General features: G+C 39.5%; 1 protein-coding gene across 1 annotated transcript; it reads right to left on the minus strand.

The window, feature by feature from the left end:
* Positions 1–17562: 17562 nt before the first annotated feature.
* On the minus strand, positions 17563–21812 carry nrarpa (NOTCH regulated ankyrin repeat protein a). The gene is made up of 2 exons (XM_059358675.1): positions 21675–21812; positions 17563–21473 (listed from the first exon to the last, which is right to left on the minus strand). The coding sequence occupies exon 2, from the start codon at positions 20975–20977 to the stop codon at positions 20639–20641; it is 339 nt and encodes a 112-aa protein (XP_059214658.1). The 5' UTR covers positions 20978–21473; positions 21675–21812; the 3' UTR covers positions 17563–20638.
* Positions 21813–27323: the final 5511 nt, after the last annotated feature.

The raw sequence follows: 27323 nt of genomic DNA on the forward strand, positions 1-27323 counted from the left end.
CACATCAGGTTGCCACCTACAGGTGTATCTCAATCCATTAGAACAGGGATGGGCAACTTAATTGCTGGAGGGGCCACAATTTTTCATGGACACTACCACAGGGCCACATATAGGGCCGTGCACTAAACCAGATATGATGAAACTGCAATTTTAAATATGTATAAAGTGCAGTAACTTAACATATTCCATGCTCAGCACTGCACTTTTATGATTTCATGCCCAAATACATGTAGTTGTACTGAGGGCCACTTCAAGTGAGGGCCTCCAGTTGCCTTAGAATATCATGGTTGCATTAGAATATCATGGAAAAGTCAGTTTCCAGTAGTTCTAGTCAAATAGCCCCAACCAAGTATTGAGTGCATATAGATGGATATACTTTTAAGATGCCAACATTTCCATATTAAAATTACTTTTTAAAATAGGTTTTTGTAATATTTATTTTTTTGGGACACTGATTTTTAGGTCTTCATTAAATGTAAGCCATAATCATTATAATTAGAAGAAATTAAATAAGACATGCAATGTTTCATTCTGTGAGTAATGGATCTATAAAATGTGTTATTTCCACGTTTTGAATTGAAGTACTGACATAAATAAACTTTTCTATGATATTCTAATTTATTGAGATGCACCTGTAGAGCAAATACATAACATTATTCATAGTAAACCACTAGAATGTATAGAAAAACCCTTTAAATGTAACTAAAGAAATAAACTATTAAAATTGTAAGTAAGTAAGTAAGTGAACACAAACACATGCATAAACATTTTTTTATTTTTTTAATAAATTGAACGATAGAATGGAAAAAACAAAAACAAAAAAAACAATAAAATCATAACAATATAACAAATCAATAAATCATGAAAGAAAGCAGTAGAGTAAATAAACCCAAACACATATGAATATATGTTTTTTAATAAATCAAATGAACGGGGGGAAAAACATAAAAACAAAAAATATACACATACAGAAAAAAAATTCACTAGACAGACAGCAGTTGTCATACCCCTGTATGACTCTCTTTTTAATGTTATTGAAGATATTACAACAAAAGTTGTAATATGTTAGATAGCCTTTTCCATTTATAAATGTAAAAACTGATTCAAACTAAATGAAAAGGGAAGATACACATGTATGCTCAAATGCCTGCATATGCACTTCAACATTCATATAACATATTATTGATTGAGTTAACGACTAAATAAAAACATAAGATGTAACAGATTAAATAAACTGTAATAAATAAATGAATAAATAAGTAGAATAGTAAATTAACACCAATACACATATAGATAAAAAAAATTTTTTTAATGAATCAAAAAACAAGAAAAAGGGGAAAAAATCAAGGATCAAGAAAAAATAAAAACATGCACATACAGAGTTCACCAGACATAGATAGCAGTTGAACCCTCGTGTGGTTCTTTTTTCTTCAGTTTTCAGAGTTTCATTGGATGCCTAACATCACCGTGTATGTTACAATACTGTACTATTGTCTTTGAATGCCTTTCTGGTCATCATCTGTCTTTGCAGGGCACTTTCTAAATAAAAAATATAAAAATAAAAATAATAAAACAAGAAATTCCTCATTTGGTGTAATTACAACGCTGTGTGGCCATATCAAAAGAAATATTGATTTTTCAATAAAATTATTATTGTCATTATTTATAATTAATTAATTACAAAATAAAGCAAATCTTAGCATCACACAGAGATTTTATAGGATTTGTCATGTAGAAGACAAGATTGTTTTTCATTGACTGGAAACAGCCAGAAGGGGGCAATATTGCTCCATTAACAGATGATTCACTATTGGCTATTTAACAATATCACAAACACAGCACACACATTTGTACAGTAAAAAAAGTAGAAACTGTACACAACAGCACTGTCCTTATTCCTGTGTCATTAGCTGTTCAGTTTCCACTTTGTTTGGCTTTTTTTGTTTTTTATTTATTTACAGTAAATGAGTCATTCAGTGCTGCAAAATAACCAGACAATTTCACCACCATTCACTCCCTCTCCCTCTCTCTCCCTCTCTCTCTCTGCGAAGGAGCCAGGCTTCCTGCTCTTAGTTCCCAGAGTTCCCGGCTGCTGGCAGGAGAATGCTGGGAATATCCGGAGAGGAAGGGGAAGTGACATCACAGCGGTGACCTTCCGTACCAGGCCATATCACCTGGTGCTGGCTGGAGGAGACACACACACACAAACACACACACTGAGATAACCAGAGGCACATACTTCTCGCATTCTCAGCACACACAGAGAAACTGTATTGACACACATCAGTGTGCTTTTCAGGAGAAAGGAAAGAGAGAGAGAGGAAAAATTGTGTGTAAGTTCCCATGAAGAGAGAGAGGAAGCGATAACTTCAAGTGCTGAGAACGAAGCTAACCGCATGTTTGCTTCAGCTGGTTCCTCACACCAGCTCCTTGTACTGGCTGACATCTAAATGGATCAGAATGACGTAAATGCACAATAAGTAATTATTTTGTAGCGTGGGATCATTGGAGTCTTCATCACATTACTGTTATATTATGTGTTTTCCCAGTTAGGATTCCCTTGGTGTTCATTGTTCAGGAGAGTTTTACCAGGAGCCAAATTATCCCAGAGGTCTTCTCCTCTCCAAAACAAATGGATCGCATCATTAAAAATGGTAAAAACACTGAATAAAGCATTTTCACTTTAGAAAATATGTGTTTCTTCGACTGTTTGGCAGACACAGGACGTCCCGTAGGGGCTGTAAGGCTCCAGGACTAATGGACTAATGTTTGCTCAATTTGTTTCTCTGATAACTTCACATCCAGACATCTGATGACTAAAATCCTTCATCCGGTTAAAGTTTATTGTTAAAAAAAGACAAAGATCTAACAAGGGTTTCATGAAAATTTGCCTCAAAACTGGAGAAAAAATTATTTCATGACAGCTTCTAGCAACACATGCACAAAGGGGATATGACTCCACTGACTCTAAATGAAACAGCCATTACTTTGATTAAAATAACAGATTTCTGTGGCTGTGAAAACTGTTGGAAACATTTGGGATTATATAAGAACACAACAAGGCCCAGCAGACATGCTGAACAGAGTAAAACAGACGTTAGTACACACACAGGTTGCACACAGATGGGAGCTGGACCTACACACAGTTACCATATGGCCTGGAGTGGAGATATTTACTGAGTTGGTAGAGTGTCTCAGAGGTTACATTCTTCAGGAGCAAAGGATGGAAAACACATATATACAAACCCACATACTTGCACAAACACAGACATACAAAGACACAGTAAATAATGTAGAACATGTGTCTCCGGAGAACAGGACAAACAGAAGAAGACGTAGAAGTCTATGGGAGAGAGAGAGGAGTAAATAGATGCCAGGAAAGAGAAAGAAAGAGAACATGCACAAGTCCCTTGATGCCAAATCAGGCAGAGAGGGAGGAGGGATGAGTAGTGATGGGGTGAAGAGAGAAGGAGGGAGGGAGGGAGGGAAAGGGGGGAGAGGGGGGAGACAGAGTGTGTGTGGTGGAGACGTCATTATACAGGATGACAAAAGAAGAAGGGATTCTCTGGTCAGCTGCTGCTGCTGCTGCCACTGTCTATTGTCCTGCCGACAGAGGACCCCCCTCCACACACACACACACACACACGCACACACGCACACACACACACACACACACACACACACACACACGCACGCACACACACACACACACACACACACACACACACACACACACACACACACACACACACACACACACACACACATGCACACACACTGCTCTTGTTGGACATCACTTTCTTTCCTTCTTCAAGTTCAACTCTGATTACATGGCCGACCAACTGGCAGCCCCCAACTTTTAAAGACCCCGCTCTAACCCCCTCCTCTAAACCCCAGCTGTGTCATCTGAGTGTTTTCACCAAGTCTGAGATCCAACAGATGTTTGCTCCAAAAAGACAGAATCCAGAAAGAATTGCAAAGAAGTTTCAGGATTGGAAGGGAAACAAGTAGAAGTAAGATTGCTTGTGTTGACAACTATACAAATAAAATTTAAAAAAATATTAGTTGTTGACCAACAACCTTCTCATTAATAACTTCATGAGGGACAAAAGATTCATGAAATGTAAAGTGCATAGTCTCCCGATTATATAAAAACAGTAAAATGGTAACACAAATATTAAGGAATACTTGATTTAGGCTACTATAACTTTCTACTGTACCAGTCTTTGGCGGAAGGTACATAACTCAACAAAATATATAACGAACGTCTCACAATTAATGCGAAGAAGTCATAAATTATACCATTAAATATAAGCAAAATAAAGCCAATCCTATCTTCATCATTTAGCAAAAATAAAAAGATATATTATTTGGATTCCACCAGCAGTAATCCAAGTATTTACTGTGTCATTTTCACCATCAAATAATCAAGCTCGAAATATAAAATCAGCTATCTATTATATGAATTTGCTACTAGTGCAGTCATATAAATGTTTCCTTAGTGATAAATGTAGTTAACACTTATGTATCAATAGTAAAATTGTTTTAATATGCAAAATAATGCAAGAGAGTGGTCTGTTCACTCATATACGCCTATGTGGTTCACAGTAAATACTTTATATACCAGAAAAATGTAACTAATAAGGAGGACAGATTGAAATTTGGGTTAATGATGCAAAACCACAATTCTCTTAAATCATAAAAGAGGTGAATAAAATAACGGGGAAAGAAAAAAAATAGACTTCCAGGTTGAGCAATAGCTGAAATATTAAAAATGCTGAAATATTTCTGTCATAAAATGATATAACCTTTTAATAACTTAAAAAGTAATATGTTTTAATACATATAAAGCATTAATAAAGTATTCATTAACTATTAAGAACATGAAATTCCACCCATTACAATGCATGCCTCACAAGTAAGTTGAATTCTGCCTAACCCAAACTCACCTTTACTGAATGCAGAGTTACTGATTTAAGACAGTTTTTTCTTTCAAAAAGCAGAAGTGCATGAAAAAGCTGCTCAATTAAAGGAACAAGAGTGCTTGTAATTAGTTGTTTTCCACCCATGGAGACGTTTTATTGTTTTTAAAGAGGGATGTTTTATAAGGAGAGGCGATAAATTCAGCCAACTAATAGAAGCAGCTATGAATGAAGCTCCTTTCTTCCCTTTGTGTGTGTGCTGTGTATGTATGCGCCTCACGTAGTCGCCAAAGGTGCTGAGCTCTGCATTATCATTTATCTACCTCCCTGGTGTCTGAGGCAGCGCACAGTGGGGTTTGAGCACGTATCATGTGCATATCAGAGTGTGTTTGTGTTTATGTGCAGTCAGTGTGAGTTCATAGATGTTTGCGTGTCATTTTTTTCTGCTTGTCTTCAATCAATCCAGAGCAAATGACCCCTGACCAAGTGACCTCAACAATATTCAATCCTCCACTGTCTCTGCACAGTGTGGGACACTCTGGCCCATTCTGCTTTGATTGACCTCTCTTTGACACACACACACACACTGAGGGTGTATGACCACTCTGTGACACTCGCAGACAGGCAGACACAATAGGAGACCCGGCACATTCCTTTCCCCAGGTGGCATAAAAGACGCAGCCAGATCAATGGCCTAATGGGCTCCAAACCAATGGCCGACGATCATTAACCCCCGGCGAGTGTGAGTTCCTCACAGCTCTAGCCAGACTATTGTGTGAGCACTGTGTGTTCGTATACAGACTATTGTGTGAGGGGTTTTTCTGCCGTGTGGAGCTGGTTAAGTGCCGGACGAGGGGTCTAACTTAGGGCATTAGAAGGTGACCTAAGAAAACTGTGAAAAGCTGGACATTAACATGTGCCAGAAACCGTTTCTCACACAAAAGTTACAGACAGCGACAGAACATAACTAAGTGCATTTACTCAAGTATTCAAGTACAATTCAGAGAAACGTGTTAAGCATATCCGTTTTATGTTACGTTATACTTCTACCTCACTACTGTTAAAAGGAAAATGTGGTATTTTTTTCCACACTACGTCTATATAACAGCCTCACAGTACGCAGTTTGTGGCTTCTTTTATTTTGCTATGATGAAAATATTATTATAATGGAAAAAAGGAAGGGGAAAGAAAAAAGGGAAATGGGAAAAAGACAAAACGTAGAAAAAGGAAGAAAGAAGAGAAGAATAAAATGCTTATGTTGATGCACCAGTAGTGAATATATCGTAATATATATGATAAATATAACAGTCTTTTGGCATTCCCATTACTTTTGATGTACACAGTCGCCCATAAAGGTGGAATAATTTTGTTTTCGACACAATCCTCTGTTAATTGTGGTTTCATTTTCATTGTGATATATTTTTGGAAGAGACTGATTATTCAAGTTTTGATAAGATAAGATAAGATATGACTTAATTTATCCAGCAGTGGGGAAATTTAGTGGTCACAGCAGCTCAAGATACAAACACATAGATATACAGTCAGAACAGAATAAGAATAAGAATATAAAAAAATAAGACATATACATACATTTCTGCTATTTGGCATTATTATTCATAAATATTATTGTGTTGTTTGTTTTCCTGAGATTACTTTTGCGTTTTTACAGATATTGCACATTGGAGAAAATACATTTTAGCATGTTAATAAGTTAAATAAGTTGTTGCATGTGGTGGTATGAACATCAATAAATAAATATATCTAAATATATGCAGAGATATACACAGTATAGTATAAGTGGTATATGACAGATATACTGTTATGAAGAATAAAACGCATTTTAATAACACACTTTAATACTTTTTTCATTCTGTGGTGTTGCTGGTTTTACCTGAGTAAAAGATCTAAATGGATCTCCCACCACTAATATATCACCGCGTCCAAACACAAACTACTCCTACAGAGACATGCAGCACAATTATACCGATTATGAAGATTATGAAGAAGCACAGCAATTTATTTTCCATCCCTGCTCTCCACCCAGCTCTGTTTTATTCCCCTCTCTTCCTCACTTCACCCCCAGCAGCTCTCAGATTCAGCAGGAGCTCACTCCATCTCTCTTTCTACTCCAGGCCTCCACTCCAATTCTACTGAGTCTATACAGCCGTGTGTGTGTGTGTGTGTGTGTGTGTGTGTAGGGCTGGTGGTGGGAGGACAATGGGCAGTAAGGGGGCTGGCTGAATGGGACCATTGAGTCTGCTCAGCCAAACAGAAAAGCATCTTCCATCTCACTTCAAAACCCACAGTTTCACTCTGTACAACCAGGCCTTTATTCTCCATAATTACTCCCTGACACACATGTATACACACATGCGTGCACACACATATACATGCATACATATCTATACATATATATTAATAATTATATGCGCTAATCTCAAAAATAACACAACCAGGTTGACTCTTGACAGTGTAAAAATATGTCAGGTGTCAGTTTATATTGTTCAATATTTCAACTCAACAGCTGAACCCACAAAGTTAATTTACATAAGAATAATATAGAGAAAGTTTTTCATAGGATGTTTCTTTCGATTACATCATTGTATATCCACACAGCTGTTTTAGGTTTATATTCAGATCAGAAAAAAAGTGTTAGGAACACATATCATCACTGCAGAAGAGCATGATATAAAAACTCTTTCAAGTCTTTCAACCCATACAACCACAGAGGTATAGTTTGTTTTTGCCTTCAAATACGACTCACAGGAGCATTTCCTAAATATAGCATCTGACTTTCTCCTTTAGCTCCCTTTATACATAAATGTAAATATGGGTCTTAATAAGCTGTTGTTTTTTGGGGGGAGATAGTGATAGTCTACACATATACGGTGGCCAACAGGGAGATACTGAAAAAACGTATAGTTTATGCTGCAAAAAGTTAATATTACAGTAAGATTTGTGATTTTTTTTAAACAAATAAAATGTTTTCATACTGTTCAAAGACTTTTTTCTTATGTAAGTAATTGTATCCTGAGATAATGAGGTTAAAAATATCCAATCTATGAATGTTGTAATGTTGTCTGTATGCACATTGTGTGTGGACTGCAGCCAGAGTACTGTATATATACCAGCCTGAATAGTGTATGTATACCAATGTGTGCAACACCTTACTGTTCTGATATGATACAGTACTATACTACTAATCTACCCTGTAGCATACAAAGTACCTAAAAGTGGCTCCACATTAACAAACTATGCATTAAAATAATCTTACTTAGTTTTGTCAGTGATAAAAACAGAATAATATCATATTCTATAAAAACAAAGAAATATCATAATAAAAAAGTACATTTTGCTGATAATGCTTCTAAACTTTTACTTTTTAAGCACCATTTTGAACTCATGGAGTATTTCAGAATACAGTATTTCTATTTAACTTAAATAAAACATCTTATCTACCACCAGTAGTCAGTCTACAGAAACATGGGCAATGTTGACATTTGATAATTTATTCAAATACTTTCTGTGTCATCATTATTTTTGTGAGTTCTGTGACTGCTTATTTCCTTCATCATGTCAGCCATTTGGTTAATGAGTCGAGGACCTGCTAGGATCAAAATGTTGCCTGTTTTTATGGCCTCCTTTTCCCTCCCTTTAATGCACTGTTCACCTGCACCTGACCTAAATAAAGGATGAGTCGTGCTCTCAATCGCACAGCTAGAAAGAAACAATTCAGCCAACGCATATAGAGATTAATTTCCAAAGCCATTTAACCCTAATTTTCTTCACTGTAATAGAAAAAATAGCTGCAACAGCTGTGTCACAATATGTATTAACAACCTAATTCACTGTAAGCCCTTTAACAAGAGGTATTATTGTAAACAGGCTGTCAGACAAAGGCAGCGGGCCCGGCCAGAGAACGTGCTGTCACAGAGTGCAGTATCACCGACAGGTTTTTGTCAGTGTTACACTGGGCCATTTAAACTCCACCGAGCTCGTTAGCCTAGATCCAGCCCTGCGGCCAGCCTGCTCATTGTACATCCAGCACACTGAATCATTGTGTAGGAGGATAATCCATACAGGGTAATTGGTACGCCCTATCATGCAACACATGAGGACAGCAGGGTTTAGGTATGGGCTGATCCATCCATCCAACTGACAAACGTATACAGAGCACTATGAGAGAGTACACAAGTGGTGGAAGGCTACAAACTGTACATTTAATCAAGTATACTTTCAACATACTCATCTATCTATCTATCTATCTATCTATCTATCTATCTATCTATCTATCTATCTATCTATCTATCTATCTATCTATCTATCTATCTATCTATCTATCTATCTATCTATCTATCTATCTATCTATCTATTGTCATAAACCTGGATCAAGGCCATGACAAAAACCGGGAAGAGACACAAAATGCCAATAATTGAGTTGGTTTATTGCCAAAAGTATATATAAAAAGTAAACTAAATACAAGTATGAGGTGTGAAAATCAGTATCCATTTATCTATCTATCTATCTATCTATCTATCTATCTATCTATCTATCTATCTATCTATCTATCTATCTATCTATCTATCTATCTATCTATCTATCTATCTATCTATCTATCTATCTATCTAACCATCTATCCATCTATCTATCTATCTATCTATCTATCTATCTATCTATCTATCTATCTATCTATCTATCTATCTATCTATCTATCTATCTCAGCTTGCAGCAGGTCTGTGTGTTGGAATGGCATCTGACACACACACACACACACACACACACACACACAGGAACAAAGGGTGCAGGCAGCAGGAGTTGTGTGTGTGCGCGTGTGTGCATGTGTGTGTGTGCATGTGCATGTGTGTGTGTGTGTGTGTGTGTGTGTTAGAGACGGCGGAAGGCTGGGTCGGGTGGGGGTGTGGGGAGGTGGAAGCTCCATATGGGCACCCCACCCCTTGTATCCCCTCCCTCCCTCCCCCTACAAACAGGCAGATGTCAAATGGGACGTGCCTCCCTGATGGGGCACCGGGTCACACTGCACAGGGGTAAATAACAGAACAGGAGGGACGGAGAGAGAGAGAGGGATGCCTTCCTGCCAACACATCCCTCCCTCCCCCCAAAAACACACCAAAGAGATGTGTACACATGCTACCAGAAAAAAGCTGCTGACACAAACATGCCAACACACAGCCAGCGTGTCAGTCTGACAGGCTAAAAGCGCAAAAAGTAGCTTATTGAACCAGACTTTTGATCAAATGCATTCATTTTATATAAGAAAAAAACTAACATTAACATTTTTGCAGCTACAATGCTACTCGCCATATGTTTATTACAAGTATCCATCATACACAATTTTTTGTATTTTTTTTAGTCTTGTATATAGTGTTATCAATGTTTTGTTTTTACTAACATTTGTATCTTGTTTCACTTATAGTTATTATTATTTATTTTTACTTTGATTCTTCAATTCTTCCCATTTATTTTTTCTCCATGGTGGAATAAATAAAGCTCATATTATCTTAGTAAAATGTATTTACAACACATCTGCACCTCATTTTTCACAGTAATATAATAAAGGAGTATCTATTCAGACTGTGGTTGTTTTTAGGGTTTTGTCCAACAAGGGACAAGCATAAATGCCATAATATGTGGCATTAATCCAGCCACTTCCTATATTTAAGCCTATTGATATGAATGAGGTGTCACATTTGTTGCAGGGCTGCTGTATTAGACTTTTTGCTAGGTGTACTGAATCATTTCCATTTTCGTTTCCCTCAGTTTCCATCGGAATCTATTTATGAAACTGACTCCTAATTTCTCTTTTGAAATGTTGCTTCCCTCTGCTTGATTTTAGTTCCTTTTAATTCGGTCTGTTTTTGTGTTTTCTGCCTGTAGCTATGTGTGTTTTTGTTTATGTTGCTGCCTGCCTTGGCCAGGTCTCCCTAGAGAAAGAAACTCTTAATCTCAATGGGACTCTCCTGTTTAAATAAAGGTTAAACAAAGGGTGATCGAGCCTTTGCAGATCTGGGTCCTCGGCTCGGGAACGAACAGCTTTCCACTCAGCATCAGATCAGCTGACTCTCTGTTGCTGCTTTGAAATCTCTTTTCAAAACAAACTTTTACAGAAACAGCTGATTGACTGCACACTTTTTTTTTATCAGTTTAACAGTTACTTATATCATGCTCTAGTTCATTGATTTGATAAAGTTAAGTATACATCACTCAATACCAAAATAGGGATCGGTGTGTGTGTGTGTGTGTGTGTGTGTGTGTGAGAATAATGCATGTCAGTGTGTCCTGCAGCACTGTGTGAGTATGAAGGGAGATGCAACTCGACTCAAGGACAGGTGTCAATTCTGTGTGTGTGTGTGTGTGTGTGTGTGTGTGTCCATTCCCCTGCTTTGTTTAGGACTGCAGCCCATACCTCCACACACACACACACACACACACACACACACACACACACAGGCTGTTCTGTGTGTGTTGAATGGTTACGCCCGCAGGGCAGGAGTAAGGTTACTTTACATACTGCACTTACAGCTCCCTTTACCACTGGGGTATAAAATGGATTTGAATGAGAAAGAGGGGAACAGAGGGGTGGAAGGAGGGGGGAGAGGGGGGAGAAGGGGGAGGAGGGCCGGGGGACTCCCTTTGTGTAACAGGAGGCGAGCTGCTGCTCTGGCATGGCTATGGAGATGGAGGAGCGGGGTCACTCTCCCTGCTCTCCCTCCCTCTGTCCCTTTACTATAGGCTGGCTGCTCTGTCTCTCGTCCTCACCCCTCCCTCCCTCCATCCATCCCTTCCTCCCTATTAGCATAGCAGCTGCCTGATACAGGGCGTAGGGTGGGGAATGGCCAGGTTGCTGTGTGCATATGTGTGTGTGAGGGTGTTTGTCGGAGGGAGGGATGTTAGGGGGGAGGATGAGAGGAGGAGGAGGAGGTGGGGGGGTCCAGTCAATGGCGGTCCGTCTGGCTGGTGAATAGCAGCTAAAGCAGGCCCCCGCAAGCTAGACAAAGGAGCCGGGAGGGAGGGGATGGGGTCGGGGTGTGTGAGGGAGATGGAGGGAGGAGGGAGGGGTGGAAGAATGAGGCAGTGAATGGAGCGCCTTGTCACTAGTGCTATGGAAAGAAGCACAGAATGAACTGGAAGAATGAAAGAAAAGTTCAAAAAGGAGCGGAGGGCAAGGAAAAGACCGGCCCGACCACCTGTCTCTCTCTCTCTCTCTCTCTCTCTCACTTTATTCCTTTTACTCCCCTTCTTACTCACAGGCAGACTTTGGGGAGGGGGTGTTCACTGGTCGTGTTTAGCGACAGACATGTTTTTGTTTTTGGGGAGAAAGTGTTGTATCAGCAGGATTTCAAGCTCACTGTCATCCAGCAGCATCACTGACTCTGACACTGGGCTGCTGGCTGCTGGGCTTTAACCAACTGCAAGCAACACTGAAAGCAACATACGTGCACGATTGGATTTCATAAAAGATGAATCCAGAGAAAATGTACTGATTAGTTAGGTAATGAGACAGTGGGGTATGATAAAAGACACCAGGTAGAGCAATTGTTGCCAAGATAATAACTAAAAAGGATCCAGAGATGGAAGAAGTACTGAGATCCTTTACTGAAGTAGAAATATGACAGATAAAAGTAAGTAAAAGTAGAGAAATTATCAGCAGACTGCACTTTAACTATCAAAAGTAACAGTAATCATGGTGCTGAATGGTTAATTTGTGTGTTATATTATTAAAGATTACTGACATTAGTTTTTTTAATCACTAATCAATACATGTAAGAGCATTTGGATGTTGCATTTCATTGCTTCATTTAGCAGAATCGTGCAACATCACATCATATAAGCATATTGTAGTGGGTTTTTATGTAAAAAGTAACTATAAGTGTCACATAAATGTAGCATAAAATTGAAAGAAAAGTATATACATGGCAAAATTGTGCTTAAGTTCAGTGGGCCACTTGAGGAAATATACTACATTCAATCACTGATTGGATCCAAATAAACAATCTATTGTCCCACCAATAGTTCTTGTTAGATAAATACATACCTGTCCTGATGGGTGAAGGAAACTCAGTTCCACTGTTTATCACTCCCAGTTAAAAGAAAACAAACCCATGCAACAGTTGAATGAAGAGATTGAACATTAAACATGTTTTTAACCTTACCTGTGGCTAATTTTTGCTAAGGTCAAAGGTCACGGGTGACGATTAAGTTATACATGATTTTTGTAAAACAAGAAGAAACAAACCATACCTCTTTCTCCTCAGTCTCAGTCATCTCATCTGAAGATGATGTCATTAGAGCAACTGACTCCAGAGAGTTGTGGGTAATGTAGGAAGCTTCAATGTGACATTATCATGGCTACTGTTCAGCAAAGTTTACATATACATCAATTTAATGTCGGCCTGGTCTCACACACATGTTAGTGTTGATCTGCAAATAAGCAACTGTTTGCAAACAGGTTCACCATATCCACTAGGTTAAAGTTAATACTAGGGAAGTGTTGTCTTTGCCCTCAGAAGGCTGAAAACATTTAATTGGCAAATTACAGATTTGTGTTGCAAAAATCACTTGTTGAATGTAACTAAGTAGGCCTACATTTACTCAAGTACAGTACTTAAGTATAATTTTGAGATATTTGTACTTTACTTGTTAAGCATATCCATTTTATGCAACTTTATACTTCTAATCCACTACATTTTGAGGCAAATATTGTACTTAGCTGACAGCTTTAGTTACTTTAAAGGCCATGATTTTACATAAAAAACATGATACATTTAAAGTGATTCAACATTTTTTTTTAAATTAAACCTTATGAGTATATTGAGTAGTTAAAATATGCCCTACTTTTATTAAATTGAATGCCATGTCAATGACATCAATGCATCAATAATAACAATAATAATAATAATAATCTAATAATGTTTTTAGAATAACTTTACAACTAACAGTCTGAGTGGGTTCATTCTGCATAATGAGTACTTTTACTTTTGATACTCTAAGTACATTTTGATGCTGATACTTTTTACCTTTAATTCAGTAGGTTTTGAATGCAGGACTCATACTTGTATTGCAGTAATTTCACAATGTGGTATGAGTACTTTTACTTAAGTAAGGGATCTAAATACTTTTTCCACCACTGCAAAAAATAAACTACACGGTCCTCTATAAAGTTAGAATATTTTTCACCTCTCTCCATGAAATGATTGTGACAATGTGATGTATTATTGACAGATAAAGTGTATATCTTCTCAAAACATTATTAATCAATCTCGTCCAAAAGTGTCACAATGAAAATGAAACAACAATTAACAGAGGATTGTGTCTGAAAACAAAATTATTCCAACTTTATAGACGGCTGTATATTTAAAAGTGTGTAAAGTAACTTCCCTGTCAACCATATAGGGTTAAAGCACTGTGATGCTGAAAGGTGTGTAATCGTGGGAAATTTACTGAAGTACATGTCAGGGCTCTGTGCCATACCTTATTAATTATGTAAACATATTTTAAGGCCTGCACGCCCACACAGCTATTTTCATGTGGCTGATTAGACCTGCAGTCAGGTGGACCCTGGGTGGAGCAGTGGTGGGAAATAAGTGACATCCTCAAACTTTGAACCAATAAGAATGATAAGAGTTGTTCTGCCTTATCAGGTGCAAAGAAACTAAAAGACTGTTTAACGCTTTTCTAAGTTCCTCTTTGTGTGGCCGCAGGTTCCTGCAGCAACTCGAAAAGTTCCTCATATGTGTCCCAAATGAAAAACCAATTCAAAAAAGCCGTTTGTATTACATCATTACCCAATCATACAGCAATCATGTCAATACAGAGGCACTTTGAGGAAGTCATACACAGAATCAAAGCTCATTGTACAAACGTTGAACAGGAGCCGTTATAAAATGAGGAATTCAGTGTTGCAAAACCAATTAAACTGCATTTTACACATATCACAAGATGTTCAGTTAATCTTGTGTCCTACAGGTTGAGTGTAACCCTACAAATGAGGGGTGTAAGCATGGATATGAATATTTTATGAGCCATGGAACAATGGCCTTTTGAATGGAGGTGGAAGATAATCAGATGCACTTGATTGCAGCTGCTGTAACGTCAACGCATCAACAATATCGTACTCAATTTAAAGGTTCTCCTCCACTAAAGATATTCGATTTTACCATTTTGTCGAATAATAGCTTAGTTGAGTTTATTTATAGACCTGCAAAACTGAGTTTCTACGCAAAATATCATGCAAAAGCACCACTTTAAATCTTGTGTTTACCAGAGATGTGCTCGTAAATTTCTTGAGCCACTGAAAAAACATAAGAAATAACTAATTAACCAAAGAAATCTGAGACAACTAAGACCAAAACAATCAATAAGTCTACTAATTGACTAAGAAGGGGCAACCCTAACCAATGTATGTGTAAAAGCAAAACAAAAAAACAACACATAAGCATACAGAGAACTGTATCCGGTTATGTATTGAAATGTGGCCTGTTCACTTAATCATTTTGCTGCTGCACTCTTACGTTTTCTGGACTTTAAAGTGATTCCCCAAGCAATTCTCCATCTGATTTTCTCGGCAAAATTCCTCCTTAAATGCCTTGTGTTGTCTGGCTCCCCAAAGCTAGCTGCTCCGTGCACAGGCCAGACCAAGACGAGCGAGGAAAGCCAAGGCACATGAAGAACCTATTAGGGGGCCTGGCAGCCAGCAGCAACCCTGGGAGGCCAGCCAGCTCAGTGTGTGAACAATAGGGAACCCAGCTCAACAAAAACATCCTGCAGAAGTGAGAGACTGGGAGGGAGAGAGGAAAGGACAAGCGAGCAGCAAGCCAGATAGCCCGTTCAGCCTGCCACGGCATCAAAACACAGAGGGGGCTGCAGTTTAGACGAGCTAACTTCAGAGTTTGAATCTGACAAAGTTGGCACCTGGTGCCGTCAGAACATTTGAGGTCAAAGATGGTTCAGCAGCCACAAGTTTAAAGGCTGCTTTAACAATTAAACTTTGTCACTGAGAATCTAAATTTACTGAGATGAAGATTTAGGAACCGCAACCGTTATTTGAATCGCATTTGTCAACCCTCCTTACTCAAACATTTACAGTTAACTGTAGGTTGACACCCAGCAAATGTTACAACACGAACAGGTCTGACATGCAGGAAGATGTATTGTTGTGTCGCTTTTCCCACGACCCTCCCACAGCCGCGCAATATCAGTTGCAATGCAGCACTTCCATGAAACGGGGAGAACATGACTCAATGAGAGGTTTCATTTCAAACAAACAGGTGTCGAGACATGCAACCAACACGAACTTGTGCTGTTTAGAAGTGCGGCTACACAGTGAAAAAAATGATTGAAATGTTAATTTAAAGGCTTCACACGCACACATTAACATAATGTTTCTTACAGGGCTCCAACATATTTTCCAAAATCAAATTCAAGCACGTTTTAAGCGTTTTCAAGGTGCATTTTCAAGCTTTTACAGCACCTTCTTGTGGTAATCAACAGCGGATTTGTCTAGCTATCATAGAAGAGTGAACACAAGAAAAAAAACCATTTCTTTTTCAAACAAATAAGGAAAATTTATATTTCATTTTCATTTTTTGGTTTACATGTGTGATTGTGTCGATGAAACACCAGATTATGATAAAAATCAATCATTTAACATGGAGTGATTGAATTGAAACATATTCTTAACCTTTGAAAACCCTGAAAACATAACTTTAAACAGTAAAATGGAGCATTTTCCAAACTATTAAGACTTTGTCTGAACCCTGTATGTAGCCTGAAATGTAAATAGTTCCAAACCTTGAAAACAACACATTATATTCCAGTGTTTTCAAGGATTTCTTAATCCATTTTGGCTGCAAATGAACACGTCTTGTACTTTTTTGACTCATGGCTGGTCCAAATGAAGTGAGAGTGGTTAACAGTTTAACCAACCATTTCCAGGGCCATTTAATGCACCATTTCAGAAGCCTTTAAAGTACATATTTGACAAGAAAAATCACAGAAACAGACGTGAAAAATAAAAGGGATGATTTGTTCCCCTTCCAGCAAATCAGCTGATTGAGACTCACAGAGTCTTTTTCTTTTTTAGAAGCAGTGTTACACAGCTTATGGGAAAAGGTTGGTGAAGTGAATGGGACAAAGATAATTTGAGGAAAAGAGTTTAGATGATGAGTGAAAGACACATTGAAGCAGGTTGTTAGCAGAGAGCTGAATTGCAGCGCAAAAGCTCGGGCCTTAATCGTTAGAAAGAGAGCACAAGAGAGGAGTGTGTGTTGGAAAGTTTTTGAGTGTGTGTGGGGGTAACATAAAACCAGCTCTCCCACAACACACACAGGGGAGGGGACCCTTCTTTAAACTGAGCCTACCCACAATGCACTGGGCTCTTTTATCCCGGCAGTGAAAGGATGAGGCCAGATGAATGACAAAGGGAGAGAATGGGGATCTGGGTTGGGCCCGGCTTGGAAGACAGGGAGGGAAAAGAGAGAGAGAGGAGGGTAGGGGTGTGTTTCCCAAACCAACCTTTTTATAAAAAATTCAGGAGGAGGGAAGAGGAGGAGGAGGAGGAGGAGGAGGAGTTGAGTCAGTGAAAACTATTTTGCTTGGGAGATGAAGAAATGTATGCATACACAGAGAAATTTGAGTTTAATGATTTCTTTACTGGCTTGTACACAAACGTACAAAAATAATACAGCACTCATCTCCACATGACATCACGTCATCATCACAGTGTTACAAACGTTCAAAAATAAAAGAATACAAACAAAATCAAACATGATGGAACATCTGCATCACTCATGAAAAATCAGCTGTTTCCTCTTGCTTGAAATGAAGCAAGACCAGAAACACATCTTGGTCCAAAGAAGTCAGCACTTTTTTTCTCTTTTAAAAAAAAAATCATCTCACTCATGTACACCAATCCGGCGGCTGGCTCCTTACGTCATAAATGTTATGACCCTGGTAAGCCAAACAACCACACAACCGTGCAATTTTTAATCATGTTACAATGATCTTACCATCAAATGTATTATTCCCCTTTCAAAAAAAAACAGGAAGACAGCACTTCAGAAAAGAAAGTGCCCCAAGATATCATCATCATCATCATCATCATCATCTTCAGCGTCAATATATATATCCATATGTATATATACATACACCCAATCACAGAGATACACGCATCTTTGTTTAAAAAAACATCATGTTTTTTCCACAAAGTAACACACACATTAGGACATTATCACCTGGAGCATATATTTATACAATAGTATTTTGTTGTGTTTGTTTTTTTTCTATTCAGAAAAAAAAATTAAAAATGTTGACACATAAAAGCCAACTTTTCAACAACAGTCATCAGTGCAATATTCAAACAAAAAAAAAAAAAAAGAGAAAAAAACCCCATCAAGTTTAAGACAAGCGATGCATATTTAATTTGTTGCCTGATACCAACCTATATACCTTGATGTAGTGGATCTATCGCTTCAGTTTATTTGTGGTTGTTCCAGGTTTAAAAATGGGAAGTTTTAACAACAGCGACACACGCGCTGGCCCTCATGAGAAGCACACACTCACACAAACACACTTCAATTACAAAAAGAAACAAAAAAAACACACACTCTCTCTTTCAACAGCTTCTCATGTGGTGATCCAGTGCTGCTGTGAAGCTTCTATACAACTGTTTGAGCAGTAGGCTTTAAAAAAAACAAAAAAACATCAACATTAACAAAAAAAAGAAACATACAAGCAGCATTGATACAAATGTTAGGGTGCCATGACTTTCAAAATGCAGCAGGCAAGTTTATGAAACCAATTTCCTTTTCTATGACATCCTGCAATAGTCATGTGTTGTTAAAGTCTTCATCGTCCAACAGTATTAGGGTCCTGCTCAGTAGTAGTAACTATTCCAAAGCCTTGGCTCCTGCAGTTACCCCGTACAAACACTGGGGGCGCACAAGGCTCCGCATTTTTGTGCAATAAAACTCCCTGCATTTATAAGTCATGCGATACAATTCCATTTTTTTGTATGACTGGAAAATAATAGAAAAAAAGGCTGATGAAGACAGAAAGTAAAAGAGAGGAAAGTGGAGGTTTATAGGGAAAACAATGTGACAAACACATACAGAGAGAGAGAAAGAGAGAGAGAACCCTTGCAGAAAAGGCAAAACGATGCATTGCTTGACAGAATTGGTTTGGTTGTAGTGTAAAATAAACTGTCCCGACTGAGGATGCAGGAATGGGTTCATTGCATCTTCTATATTGAAGTCCATCTGTCTGTTAGGCTACACAAAACAAAACATACTGGCATGTTGGATGATCACAGACAAATTGTGAATCCCCTCAGACTCCAAACAACGTGGCAGAGTGGTGAGAGAGCTGAACAACTTGAGAATACTTTATAGTCGAGGTAGCTGGCAAAAGGCAACCAAACAAAGTCCTTTTAATGGGAGGAGGGGGAGGAAAGGGGGGAGAAAGTCCTCTTGAGGGTCAACAGGCTTTAACAGAAGGGTGGATGGGTGGGTGGGTGAGGGAGGGAGGGGGGGAGTGGCAGGTCTACCTCCACACGGGACAGTTTATACTACGAGTCTGAAGCAGCTTGAGTCACCCTAGATATTCTTACACTTATAGATCTTTTTTTAAGAAGAACCACAACATATTCAAAAATGCATCTTCTCAATTAAATGTACCTTCATAAATAAAAAAAAACCCAGCCTGCTTTCACAGTGATGACTAGGATGTTAATAAAATACTGAAAGGAGATTATAAAGTGATTTCCAAATGCGACTTTTTTTTGATACAAAGCGAAAGCAGCGGTTTCTTTTTTTTCTTAATAACACAATGACCATCGGTCGCAAATAAACTGGCCTGAAAAGTTGGACGCCAGCATGGCAAGATCTGCATGAGAGCGCATTCAGATACTGTCTCTTTTTTCTCTTTAAAAAACAAAGTAAAGCTATTGTGTACAGTACTTCACAACAATGATGGAGTCACTTGTTGTTACATAATGATTACACATCTGAAAGCGTGTTGGATAGCCATAATGCCGCTCTTTGAGTAAAAAAAAATCAAAATAAAAAAAAATCAATGAATCGATTAAAGAAAACAGACCTCTGGTAGCCAACAGAGGGCAACCCTTCTTCTCTTGTTCATGTGTCTTCCCTTTCAGATATTCCAGCATGCAGCCATGTAGCATCAAGTGCCGTGTTTCATATAAAATAACTTAAAAAGGGTTTTACAAGTGAACAATGAGGAGCAAAAAAACAGCCCCCCCTCACAAAGAAACTATTCAACTGGGAATGGGAGGTCATGGATAGAAAAAAACTGGGCCATCTGCACTCTGGAGTCCAAACACACACACATGTGATATACACAGACACTGGCTTCTTTTATAGTGGACGATACACATTCAAGAGGAAAGCTTTAGTACCAACAAACTCACCGAGATGGCGTTGCTTTTGTTTAAGATTCGTGTCGCTGTGTATGAAACCATGCGGTGCTTCACTCAGGAGTGCACAGAGGGCCCCGTTTGGTTTACAATGAGGGAAGATTATTGTGCAGGTCTATTTTTATTCCTTTTTTAATATAATTTGGCACAACTATGTAGATAATGGCAGTTTTTTTGCTTTTACAAGAGCCTGGCTTTCCCGTGTGTTGCAGTTTTATTTTCCACTTGTTGTTGTATTTTCTTGTTTTACCTGACAGCAGAGACAGATCACCGGGCGCCAGAGGAGTACTTGGCCTTGGTGATGAGGTATAGCACAATGTCTTGGTGGCCCCCGAAGGCGGCGATGTGTAAAGCGCTCCACCCTTCCCTGTTGGCCAGCCGGATATCTGCACCAAACTTCACCAGCAGTTTTACCAGCTCCAGGTTGCCGTCAATGACAGACTGGTGCAGGGCCGTCTGTCCTTCTGGCCCGAAGGAGTTGACGTTGAACTCGCAGTTTGTCATGTTCTGCAGCAAAGAGTGCAGCTCCTTGGTGTTGCCCTTCTTCACCGCCTCCTGGAAAACCCTCTGCGGCGCGGAGCAAGTCGACACATCCGCCTGGCTCATGGTTTCAGCTCGCTGGAGGGGTGGTGGAACCAGTAATCCTGCCTGGGCTCTAAAGCTGATAATAATCGTCTTCTCCCTGTTGAGCGTCTCAGGTCTGGTGATAATGCCACAGTTAGACTGGATTATAACCAGTTATTAAGGCACGTTAAAGTACTAAAAAAAGAAGATCACTGTATATATCCCAAAAAGGACAAGAGAGGAACACACTTGGTGTGCAAAAATGTTAATATTTGAGAGATCCTAAAATCCCTAAAACATAAAAGGGTGCTCTCAAGCGATCCACGGGTCTCTAGACGTAGTCCCCCCTCTGTAGCAGCAGCAGGTAGCCTGTAGCAGTGGATGGAGAGGAGAAACACCTCCGACTTCACTTGGGGCAATTGGAAGTATGACCACTATCTCCACAGGGCAGCCTCCGCAGGTTTTTCCTTGAACGGTCCGACCTGATTCCCGGCTACACGTCCCGGCTATATGTCGCTGCTCATGTGGCCAGGGGGGTCTGGGAAAGACAAAAAAAGACAAGAAAAGTCCGCATGAATTCCGATTCCTCACCAACAGACTGCGAGAGAGACCCCACATTCCGCCACATCCAAGAGTGAGAGAGAGACCTCTGTGCGCACACGTTTACGCACGGCTACGCTGCTTCATTTTGCCACTAAACATGTCTGGAAATGTAATCCACTGCAGAGTTGTGACTTACCTGTGACAGATGGACGGGTCCGTAGCGACGAAAACGATACAAATCCACCGTGTGGCCCGGTCTGTGTCCTCCGCGCGGTCCGTGTGAGTCTCTGCCCTGCGCTGCGCTCTGGGGGAATATTTTACGCGTCCTTTATTTGCATGACAATACCATCCCAAAGAATCAACTGTGGAGGAATGGGCGGAAACCCGGGGAGGTTATAGGCTGCCGGCTCGGTGAGGGGGAGGGACCAGGGTCCTGTGAATCTGCAGGGAGGAGGCGTGGTCTCCCGAGGAGGGGAGCCAAACGTTGCTGCAGCAGAAATATTAAACAAGCCGCCCGCAGCAATATTATGGTGAGCTCTATATCCGATCTCCTGTAGCCGACCCCAGGAAGCGGACTGAAAGCCAGAGGCACGGTGCTGCCAGAGCTGTAAACCGCTGAGAAAGCGGGCACGTTGTAAAGGATCATCCACTGGATTAACATCAACAGGAACTCGAAACAAAATCAAGCGTCTCCAGTCTCATCCACAGTGGAGAGGATTTTATTCATGCAAAAGAAAAAACCTACTAAAAATAAAATAATCACTTATAAATTGTTTAAAAAAAAATCTATGACATTATACGGTTTTGTTTTGACTCTCACAGCAGGTAAAAGTTCAAGAAATAACAGTCGTGTCACCTTACTGCAATTAACCTAACATTTAAACAAGATTTAACTTCTAAAGAGGGGGAAAAAAGTAATGATTGGCTTGTGGACTACACATTTTATTAGTCTAAATTGATTAAGATGTCCTTTTTAACTAAAGGTATATCTGGGTTAATTAACAACCATGTTAAATAGGGGTAGAAAAGGTGCTGATAATGACATACTATCCAGGAGAGGGTGTGGTTTACAGCTATATTTGCTGCTGCTGCTGGAGATATACGTGGCCCAACTTTCTCTGCAGTATTGCCCTGAGACGAATGCCTGATTGTCAGTGAACTCCTAGTTAATTTGTGCACAAATATGGAATAAAAATGAGCAAAATGCTGAATGCATTATAGTGTGTAAAGTCTTGGTGTATTTAAAGTGTGAAAAAAAAGTTGTATTCTCCACGTTTCAGGCTCAAATGAGACTTATAAATGCAGTTTTAACTGTCTGTCTCAAGTGTGAACGTATCTAAAACCTCAGAGCTTGTGTGTGATTACCTCCGAACCAAATGGTAACGACAGTAAAGTACAAACCCCAAACGAGTTTCTCAGTCGTGCTGCTCCATCTGAAAACACCCCTGAGGAGGAGATTATATGTGGCTGTTTGAATCATAAACTGCGGATATATTCTGGTTGTTTCAGACTGTGGGACTTCGAATAACAAAAGCCCCTGCGCTACTTCCTTTTTGCAAGTGAAAAGAGGTGACGCTGTGCGCAGATTGACAAGCCGCTCAGCTCCCCCCACCACCGTGGGAACTGGGTGCCTGTACGAGTGTGTGCGTGTGTGAAAGGCACAGTGAAGGTGGTGATAGATATTGATAGATAGACACATGGTTTGACAGAAAGAATGCATGTGAACGTGACAGAGCTGGATAGAAAGAAGGCAGGAGGGAGCAGTGCGAGGAAACCACAGCAGGTACAGCTCAGCCTCCCTCGGGGCCGTTTGCTCCGTTTGGCGGCCCAGACTTATTCTCATCTGTGTAACACTTTATAAACCGCTCCGCTGTGATGGTTTGGTGGCTTTCACACTGTCCTCGTTTTCCCACACTCTGAACTGTACATTTGGCGCACGTCTGTGGCCGCATCTGTCTGCATTTTGAGTGTACATCTGTGCGTCAGCGTGGGAGAGACAGCGGCAGAGGTCCCACATACTGTATGAAGGTCACAACCTGTTTTATTAAGTCTAAAAACATGGCTGAAAACATGCAAAATTCCTAGTGTGTTTGTTATTGCCTGTATTAACACATTTGGGGTGAATTATCATGGCAATGGATGTTTGTTTTTCATCCTGGCACCTGAAAACAGTTCAAATAAGCAGGTCAACCACAGTCCTGAATAAAAGGCACAAGCTGTTTTCATTAAACTACATGTAACCACAGAGACAGTAACTATGTTTCAAGCTGTCGCCACAAAAACAACACCAATGACATCAAACAAACTTTAAAAAAGGATATAACATACAGTATCTTCCCTTTTTTTTTGGTGGTCAGACCATAAGTCTGACACAGCAAGTGACCCAATATAAAAAATAACATGTTCTGCAATTTCACCTCCACCTCATTCCTTAGTTGTCTGTATAGGTGCACATCATCACACACTGTCACTTAGTAATCAAATCTACCTGTGACTTTCTTTGCGGTCATAAGTTGGATTACTTGGGTTAATTATTTTCCATAAAGGCATGTCTTATATGGTGCATTAACAAGGTGTAAATTATGGCCCTGAAAGTTGAGTTTGATCTTTTGTGTAGTTTGTTAGTAGCTTCAGTATGTTTTAGACTTTTAAACCCTTTAAGGTAAATCTATGATTTTGGGCTATTTGAATTCATCTGACTTGACTTTAACCAACAAGTGTACCAGTATACTGGGTTGACCATAACTAATATTTGAAAAAAAAATAAAAGAAAAAAAATATTGTTATCATATTAACAATACATATATTATGTAGTAAACTGATACAGAGAGAGGAGGATTTGGAGATTTAGTTAAAGGAGGAAGTGACAGTCATCGGCCTTGCAAGTTTATTTTTTCTTGTTTGCTTTTGTTATATAAATAGTGTCTGTTTTTACTTCTAATTTTTTATTCTTAATTTTATCCCATTATTGTGTTGTTATTTTTTGTTATTGCTGAGAATGTAAGGGCACTTTGTTGTTACATGTTCTTTGCAAGGGTAAAAAAAAATCAATAAAAATCTATGTATTTAAAAAAACATTATAACACTGTGTAAGTAATCCAGCATCTCTTGAATCATCCTTTTTGTACCATTATGGTTACAGACTCACACTTTGAGTGAAATTAATTTGTCAAAAACAAGGAGACAAAACACATAATAAACAAAGTTGAAGATGCATTTGACTGATACCACCATACTTATAATGTTAAAATGTTCTATAGATATTGTGATAATACCCCTACAGTGAATTATTTTCGTCGTGATAACTTTATAGAGAAAAACTGATACTGTTGTTGCCCTACTAACATATGGTAAGGTGAGTGAATTGCTAATGTAACAGTATTGTTGCTGCAAGTTAACATGCCCAACACACTGAACAGTGACTAAACCTTTCGTGTGAACTACAATTTTCCCACTATTCAAAGGAATCTAACCAGACACCTGCCAGCCAAACAGAAACACAATTTTTCTGTTGGTCACTGTATAATTTTAGATGTTTGTCATAGATTTTTTGAAATGTAGACCTTAGACTTGAGGGCTTTAGTGTCGGACAATAGGCCAAACAGTTTTTGTGGGAGTCTGATTCATTTGTTTTGCAGACTTTTAGGTGCATCTGCAGGTGACTGTGCGCTGTTTGTTCCTCTGCAACAAGTGGCCCACAGCTGCTACTGCCCAAAAACAAAGACTGCGGCTCTGACTCATTCCTAGAAATGTGGTGAATACCTAACGTGGACCTTTTGAAGCAGGCTACACTAACAGATGTGTGTTCCTCTCTGCATTCTTCATGTGACACAGCACTGACCTGCATGGGCATACTGGAGCTTGGAGTCCAAAGCTCTCACAGCAGGCTACATTAGAAAATGTACCAAAGTTATAGGTCATTAATTAGAATAGAAAGAAGTACCTGCCAAGAGATTTTGTAAACAATGTCAATCTATAATTACACTATTATTGCAGATAGATAAACCAAGGATAGTATGAAAACTATGCACTTTTTAGAGTAAGGCAGTACCTCTTTCAATTACTTAATTTGTGTTCAATACTGGTCGTTTACCTTTGTACTGCCGTTTTATCTTCGTATTCTAAGCTATGATCTAGAGTGATTGAAGTCTGAAAATGATATGGTTACTTCTTCAGATTTGGTATTTTTTATGGTCGATATGACTTTTATAACGTTTGTTTGTTATATATCTTTTTTTTTTTTAAATTTTATTATCCTTCTTTTCTATCAGGGTTACTGAATGGTGCAGAACATCTTGTGGAAAATCAGGAACATCCGTCCGCTATCAGAGCTTTGGCTGCAGTGCGTCTGGACACTTGGAAAACATTTGCACAGACCGCAGGAGCCAAAAGTTTCTCCGATTGGATGAGTTTCTCCCCCAAACTCTGTGGCATTTGCTCTCCCCTCTCTGCCCCCCACCACCACCACCTCTTCGCTCCGGAGTCTTTCTTGGTAATGTGTGTCTGGGAAGTAGCCAAACCAGATACAATCATGAGGTATACTTCAAACAGAGATGAAATACTTTAAACAATTATTTTACAATATCTGATTTTATCTTTGGCAGGCCTGTATTTATTTATTTTAAACACAGCTGTATAAAGGCTAAAACTCAGGTTGAAACGATCGAGACGCATTCCATGCGTGCGTAAAGGCGCACGCCATTCACAGTCAATGTAATGCAATAATAAACGTGATCTCATGGGAAATTGCACGCAGTTTTGTAGACATTTCACAATAACAGATCTCCAAAAAAGTCTTTTAGTCAACTATAGTGAGAACAGTCACGTATTGTGCGGCCAGTCAGAGGGGTCGTTGAGGCCATTTCTCCTCAAACTGCTCACACAAACATAATACACGTCTATGCCGCTTCTATTTTCGCAGCCATATCTCTGTTCTACTGCTGTGTGTTGATAAACAAGACGTGTTTTTTTCCAGCGACAAAGAGAGAACCCAGAGCCGCGCAGGGTTGTGTGGCTGTCTTGTAAACGGAGCGCCGGACAGATCGGTGCGCAGTGCCGAGTTTTGGCGCCGAGACCCGGGGCAGCCGGGGCCAGACAAGACGGGAGGAGCCTCCCGTCCCGTCCGGAGATGTGAGTGCATGCATGCCGCTGAAGAGGAGAGTCCAGATAGGAAAACTCAACCAGTGGGATAAAGGAAGGAAACACTGTCAAGTAAAAAAAGACTGTTTTGTATCATTACGCGTTGGCAATATTGTTATTTTACATTCATGCCAGAAAGCATGGAGAGAGAGAGCGAAGAGAGAGAGAGAGAGAGGTGACGTTTTAACGGGAGGGAGGGCCTTCTGAATCCAATTCATTCCGGGCACCACGTGTCCTCAGAGCGTGGGAAAGAGGCGAGCTTTTCTTCCCAGCAAAGAAAGAGCAAGGATCAAATAACACGGTGCTGCAGCAGAAAGCTCGCGCTCTGCGCAGAGGCAGGGGCTGCGACCACCCGGACAAGGACGGGACAAGACACACAGAGAGGGGCTTATTTGGAAGCTGGGGTGTCGACTTCGCTCATAGCAATAAAAATACTTCAGGGTCAATTAATGTAAAATTAGTTTGTTTTTACAGTATGGTTTTTAAAAAGCGCAGTGCCAAAATGTGCCAGGAAATGTTTTATAATACATTATCATTAGGCAGAGATTAACCCTTATTTTGCGGATGCAGATGTTTTTCCTTATAATGTAACGTCCCTGTGATAAGTATCAGCCCTGTCTCCCCTCTAAATGTATCTCAACGGCCATCTACAACTGGCAAGATCACTCATGCATCCAGTTTGTCATCAACGTTTCAATCGGTTCCC

This window comes from Centropristis striata, chromosome 19 (assembly GCF_030273125.1).
Source record: "Centropristis striata isolate RG_2023a ecotype Rhode Island chromosome 19, C.striata_1.0, whole genome shotgun sequence".
NCBI classification, from domain to species: Eukaryota; Metazoa; Chordata; class Actinopteri; order Perciformes; family Serranidae; genus Centropristis; species Centropristis striata.

What these genes read in the sequence shown, in the direction of transcription:
- nrarpa (XM_059358675.1), bottom strand. Translation starts at nt 20,977, where the DNA reads ATGAGCCAGGCGGATGTGTCGACTTGCTCCGCGCCGCAGAGGGTTTTC.